This window comes from Triticum aestivum, chromosome 6B (assembly GCF_018294505.1).
Source record: "Triticum aestivum cultivar Chinese Spring chromosome 6B, IWGSC CS RefSeq v2.1, whole genome shotgun sequence".
NCBI classification, from domain to species: Eukaryota; Viridiplantae; Streptophyta; class Magnoliopsida; order Poales; family Poaceae; genus Triticum; species Triticum aestivum.
In genome coordinates, this window is record NC_057810.1 from 199,201,541 (window position 1) to 199,208,553 (window position 7,013).

At 55.6% G+C, this 7,013-nt stretch overlaps 1 protein-coding gene across 1 annotated transcript; it reads left to right on the forward strand.

Annotated features, from left to right (window-relative positions):
* Positions 1–3,594: 3,594 nt before the first annotated feature.
* On the forward strand, positions 3,595–5,788 carry LOC123139089 (uncharacterized). The gene is made up of 4 exons (XM_044558897.1): positions 3,595–3,814; positions 3,901–4,082; positions 4,518–4,798; positions 5,182–5,788. Exons 1-4 carry the CDS (start codon positions 3,595–3,597, stop codon positions 5,786–5,788), a joined length of 1,290 nt encoding a protein of 429 aa, XP_044414832.1.
* The last annotated feature ends 1,225 nt before the right edge of the window (positions 5,789–7,013 follow it).

Genomic DNA, 7,013 nt, shown 5'->3' on the forward strand with positions numbered 1-7,013 from the left:
CAGCAACGGGCGATGTGACATCTTTTAGTTCATTCAGTTGGGGGCGCCTCTCGGGTTGCACTATCCCCAAGTCATGTGGGTCCGTCCCTGCGACATGTCATTTATCAGAGCTGGCTAACCATCTCCCATGAGTTGCTTTATGATTATCACCCGCTTGCTTCGAGTCTTATACACTTCGCGGCCTCTCTGCATTGCTGATTCGCCCTTTGCTCATCCCGCAACAGGGGCTACACATGCTGGCACGACGCTTGTGCTCAGGTCCGTCCCAGCAACGTTGACAAATCTGAGAGACCGAGCTCTGGATCATGTCCCACCTCATGTACGCCACCTCGCCAGGTCCTCGGTGCCTTCATCTTCTTGCAGAAAGATTAATGGATAAGCAGCAAGCGCCGTTCGGGGTCGTATTCTCCTCCAGAGGCTAACTCCTGGGTATATCTGAAGCCTAGCTATGGGCGTGCCCGACCGCCACCCCCTTCTCACGCGAGTCGCTTGCATGTTAAAGGGGGGGGGGGCTGCTGAGCATCGTGCCTCAGGAGCTCCTACTGGGTCTCCAACACTCACCCCTAGGCCTTGACCACGGCATCATGACCTGGCATACCAGCGGTGGCTGAGCCTCGCTCGAGGGCCGGGACCCGAGGACATAGAGCACCTAGACAAGCGAGAAAAGGGAATGGCCGTCGTGAGCCCTACCTAGAGGCACCACCACTAAGGCACGAATGGGTACCACACAGGGTAATCACCGCAAGCTCTCTAAAGATAACCACTCACATGTCAGCATGGACCTCACGACTCAATCTCACGACCTTCCCAGATCCGCTCGCGCAATGTCACTCTCCTTTCCGGCCCTTAGGCAGCAGCTTGCACGCCAAAGGGGACCTCGTGAGCATCGCGCCTTAGGAGTTCTCACCGGACCTCGGGCCGCTCACCTCCTGGCCTTGACCACGACATTGCGACATGGCATACCAGCGATGGCTAAAGCCTGCCTGGGGGGTGGGTCCTATCGGTGTAGAGTGCTGAGCTACCTCAAGAACGGAAAGGGGAACCGTGCCAGAGCGGGATACGTGATTTCAACACACTGCTAGGAAGAATAACGTTGGAACAAAAGCATCATGGTTTTTACATACCCCCACGGGGCTTGTCATAATTCTGCATAGGGAAACAAAAGGAGGATGACTTCGGAGGACTGGGCCAAAGGGCATCACAGGCGACGCCAGGCAGATGCCGCCGCTGTGCTCCGAGTGCGGCAAGAGCTCGGCGGCATGTAGCTACCATCGCTGGACTCCGGAGAATCACTGGGCTCGGGAGAGTTGCTGGATTCCTAGGAGTCATGGCTGCTGCTGGAGGGGACACCCGCGGAATCGGAGGCGGGCTCGGAGCTCGTGACCGCGCCCCGCGGGTTGCTTCCTCCAGGGCAGCACTCTAGCCGCCGGCCCTACTCGTTGAAGACCTTGAAGAGCAATGTGGAGGCGCTGTGATACTAGAAGTGGATGGTGAGAGCCCCTTCAGTGTGACAGGCGCGGGCGACCTCGCCCCATACACGGGTCATGAAGATATCTCCGGGAGGCACTACCTTGACCTCAGCTCCGATGGCCAGGCTGCAGCATCGGGCGTGCTGCAGCCACAGCTCGAGCGCCCCCCTCGGCAGCATCTCGTCGATGAAGAACCTCGGGAACTGGATCCACGAGTGAGGCGGCAACGCTACCCACACCACGAACTCACGCGAGCTACCCTCGTTATGGGTTCGCGGCCCTACTGGATCTCAACTTCGGCTCGCCCGCTGCTGCCCCGAATTGCTCGGCGGTGGGCATTGTCGTCCTGCGCGCAGGCGTATAAGGGAAGCGGGAAGCCGGGCGGAGGCTATTCGTGCCAAGGCTGGGTCATCTCCTGCCCCGCGCCGGTGACGCGAGGGCGGAAAAACCTTTTCTTCGGTGGGAACGATTCTGGCTCCTCCCGAGGGGCTTCTCCCTTCTCCGCTGCAGAGAATCTCCTGATTAGCGCCATGAATGCTATGGCAATGTGGATAAGAAGAAGGAACATGTAGCAAGAAGATGAAGATAGAGATGAGCGAGGATGGCTCCGCCCCTCCCCCCTCATTTATAACCAGCGGGAGGCCAACCGCCAGCCTCCATGATCCCGCGCAATGATATTTTCTCTTCATGCAACATTGACTCGTCAAGTCGAGCAGTTGCCGAGGCAGCATGGGGAAGCGAAGACGCCACGTCCCATCAATCGCCACACATTGCCCAAGGCCGCATGCGGTTGGGGCCCATGGTGCTCCAGACTTGCCCTTTGGCTTGACCTAGAAGCCAAGTCCGAGCATGCCTTGGGCCCGAGGGCTACTGTCGGTGTTCTGGATATAGGGGTACCCAAACTTGCCTGCCTGCGGCCCACGGCGTGGCTCCATCAATGACCTGGTATGGCCCACTTTCAACATCGACAACCCAAGACCCTCGCGAGGGACCAAGCCTCACGAGGTGGATGACACAAAGACCTCCAAGGGGATCAGCCTCCTCAGGCTGGCTCCTGAGGAGTGGAGATTTCTATGCAAGGCTCACCTCACGAGGTTCAGGTGGCGTGATCCATGACGATCGATGCCAGGCGGGCGCCAGCGGGCATAGTGTACCAGTTTCTTCTTTGGTGCAAAGGAGGCAAGCAGCAGGTGCAGAGTCCCGAGGAAGCAACCAAAGGTTTCCATTCTCGTGCAACAAGACTAAGACCGCCAGGACGGCAGGACGGAGGTCATTGTCGAGCCCACCGCAGCGTCACAACCAGAGGCTTTTGCAGGTGAAGATCACTTTAGTCAGGATAGGATGTACTTGTTATCTCCCTTCAAATTTGGCCGTTGTGGGATCCCTTCCCACCTCCATTTGGGAAGAGGACCAAGGCCACTATAAATAGGACCTAGCCATCACAATAGAGGGGGATCGGAACCATTCCACCCTCACCAGCTCACCAGCTCACTTAAGCCCAAAAACACACCTCCTGAGGTTGTTCTCTAGTGTACTAGTTCTTCCTCGGCCCCTCAAGGCAAATCCACCACAAAGCAGGAGTAGGGTTTTACACCACAAGGTGGCCCGAACCTGGGTAAATTGTTGTGTCCCATTTCCTTCGAGCTCGACACACTAGGTTGTGAGATCGGCGAGTAGGCAGGCTGGGGAGAGTGAGACTTCGCATGCACCCCAGAGTTTGAACCTCTCAAGGATTTGCGGAACCCGAAATCCGACAGCCTTCTATGGGCCGTAGCATCAATGGGCCTTCTACGAGCCGTATGATTGATTCGCTAAACATGGGCCAATAACAGACTGCATTATGGGCCGTAAATGGGCTAGAAATGGAATCATCCGTTCATGGGCCGACCGTAACGGGCCGTTGTTAATGGGCCATATTTGATGACGATATGAAAATGACCCAAGGGATTAACGGGCCACAAACGGTCCCACTGTAACCACAGGCTGAATTTGGCCCACAAGTAGAAAAGGCTAGTAATGGGCCGTAAGTAACCGAATGCTGGAAATGAGACCAACAGTAGGTGGGCCCTGAGGCCAACTCCAGCGTGCGATCTCATCCTGTCCGGGTGCGTCCTTTTGGGGAAAAATGGACAAACCAGACGGCCCAGCGCGCGGGCACAAATGGACTTTTGCCTGGTTTCTGTCCGCTTTCGACCCATCCCCGGCCCAACTTTGCACCACTTTTGGGGTGAAACGGACAGCACGCGGACAGGCGGGACGAGCGCGCATGTCCTCCCATGGCCCGTCCATCGGTGGCACAAAGCAAAAAACCCCGCACCCCATTTGGCGTCATTTCCCCGCAAATCCTCCCATGTCCCGCCCCCACCCTCTCCCGTCCATGTCGATGCCCCGCCGAATTCCGGCGGCCTGGCCGTCGACCCACCCGCAAAGGTGAAGAAGGCGGCCAAGGGTGCAAGGAAGCCACGGTCGGAGTGCACACCGGAGGAGCTCGCCAAGATGGACACAGAGTCGGCAAAGAGGAGGAACTGGAGGGCGACTGTCAAGGGCAAGACCGCCGCGGCCAAGTTCGCCGCCGAGCGTGATGTGGTGGAGGTCGCGCGGTGTAAGGCCGAGGTCGACGAGAAGGAGGCCATCATCAACAAAGCGCACACCCTCCTAATGCTGGGCCTTTGCCATCCGGTGGGTTTCTCTGGTGTGGCCGTCGGCCCGGCGAGCACAAGCTCGTCGGTCACCAGGCCTCAGCATTGCTCATCACCGATGTCACGGATCACACCTATGTCGCACGGCTTTCCCCCACCAAGGCATGATGGACACACCCGTTTTTCGGGCTCGCCAGACGTTGGCATTATCGCGCCATCCACCCCGCACCCCTCGGCCGTCATTGACCTCAACGTCACACCAGGGTCCGGCAGCGGCAACCGACCGTCTGTGGAGATGCAAAGAAAGCAAGAACGGCCACCGTTTACAGGCACCATGCCGTCGCCCCTCGTCCTGTTCGATGAAATGGCAACACCAACACCAATGGTCGACGACCCCTTCTACAACCAGTTCATGGAGCAAGTGATCTACGAGGGTGGGCATGGCGTTGCCTACGATCCCGACGAGACCCAAAGTCAGGATGGCCGCGCCCAGTATGTTGCGGATGAAGAGGCCCACGACCATGCCGACTACGACCATTGTGACTCGTGGCATGAAGAAGATGACATCTATTGCGAAGGTGATGGTGATGAAGAAGATGGCATTGATATTGATATTTCGGGCGGGCCATTGTTCATTGATGAGCTCACACAAAGAGCAGAAACACAAAAGAGGAAGAAGAGCATTCGCACGGATTCATATTCAGAAGACGAGGACAAGTTGATTTGCCAATGTTGGATGGAGATTAGCCAAGATTCGAGAACCAGCGCGCAACAAAAGGGCCTTGTTTCTTGGACGAGAGTCCACAAAACATTCTATAAAAGACAGATGTTTGAGCCCTACCAAATTACGAGCAACCGTGGCATCACCTCGATACAAAAGAGGTGGTTGTTCATCCAACAAGAGTGCAACAAGTGTTGTGCCGCACTTGAGAGCGTTGAAGCATGGCCCGTGAGTGGTCTCGGCATTGGGGACTTGGTATGCTCTCCTCATCCTAGTTCTTTCTTTGCTACGGCCATGAGACTTCGACCTTGTATATGTTTGCATGTTCAATTGTTGTTGATCATGTGGTTTAGGCATTTCAATCTTTGGAAGCATTCAAGGCCCGGCACAATGACAAACCATTCACTCCAATGCATTGTTGGACGCTCATCAACAATTGCCCAAAGTACAAAGATCAATATCGTGAACTTCAAAGGAAGAGAGGCAAGAAGGCGGCCGCATTTGTTGGAGGTGGAGATGGTGAGGCGTTAAAGAGGCCGAGGGGCAAGACCAACTCCAAGGTGGATGCGTCATCCATGGCCTTGCATGAGACTTTGCACGGCATGATGTCTCAAAAGGATGTGAGGGACGAGAAAAAGCATCAAAGCAAGGAGGAGAAAATGAAGCTATACCTAGAGCTTCAAAGGAAGAAGCTTGAGAAGGAGGAGGCGGCCAAGAAGAGGAAGATCGACATGGAGGAGGCGGATCGGCAAAGGCAGCTCGACATCGAGGCTGCCAATGTCACGGCCAAGCAGAGGCAGCTCGACATTGAGGCCACCAATGCCGCAACCAAAGCAAAGGAGGTGGCCCTTGCGATCATGAGCGTGGACTTGACCAAGATGAGCGAGAAGACGAGGAGCTGGTTCGAGGCCAGGCAGAAGGAGATATTCGATGCTGACGGCCTGAACTACGCCGTCTGATTGGTCGTGACCGTTCTTTTTTGGAGGCTGGCCTGGGTGCCGGCAACTGGCTATGTGCTGGCAAGACACACATTCATTTTGGAGGTTGGCTATGTTGCCGGCCACTAGTTGTGTTGCCGGCGACAAAACTTTTCATTCTGTAGGCCGGCTTTGTTGCCGGCAAGGACATGTAGGCCGCTGGCTATGTTGTCGGTGAGGACATAGACCGCTGGCTCTGTTGCTGGCATGAACTAGGGTCGTTGGCCTGAACTAGGGTGTGCTATTTTCAAAAGGTGGCGTTTGAAAATGGAGGCAGACAGGATGGGGCCAAAGGATGCGTCCGCACGTTGGTTGCACGGCCACTGCATCCAAGGAAAGTCCCAGACACGACCCCGTTGCCCAACCCAAATGGACAGAATCCAGGAAAAACAGACGTCCGTTTGGGGTAGTGCGCTGGAGTTGGCCTGAGAAGGCCGAAAGGTAACACGGGCTGGAAATGGCCCAATGGAATAATGGGCCGTTAATGGGTATAAAGCGATACACTATTCATTACGGGCCAGTTTCACCACGGGGCGTTAATGGGCCAAGAGTTACAAAGGGCCTCATATGGGCCGAAAGACGTCATGGGCCATACATGGGCCGGGAGTTACAATGGGCTGGAATCATATTGGACGGCCCAGATGACGCTGCTGGGCCAAATTCCGGTAGGCCATAATGGGTTGTAAATGGGCTATATGCAAACAGGCCATTAACGGGCTTTCCGTGGGACGGCCCGCTACCTTTTGAGCAAGTCAAATGGGTCAGCCTTTTCACTGGAATGAGCCTCTGTTGGGTCGTGCCACGTGTCGACATACCATAGGCGCCTTCGGTCCAATGAGTGGATGCCATCTGTCCCAACGGTGAGCCAACACGTGGTTCCTCTGGCCATTGAGAATTTTACACGTGGAAAACCCCCATTTGTCCGGGCTATTAACGGGTTGTCGGATCCAAATTGGAACCCGATAGCTTAGCAGTGACCCATTACGGTGGATGTAACGTGTCGGTCACCCTTGCCAAAAGCACTTCTATGACACACGATTTATCGTCATGGAAGTGGACACTTCCGTGATGATAATTTTGGTAATGTCATGGAACACTTCTATGACAGCACATGTGTGAGTGTCAAAACTGGCCGATCTCGGGTAGGGGGTCCCGAACTGCGCGTCTGAGGATCGAAGGTAACAAAGGACAAAGGGGACGCGATGTT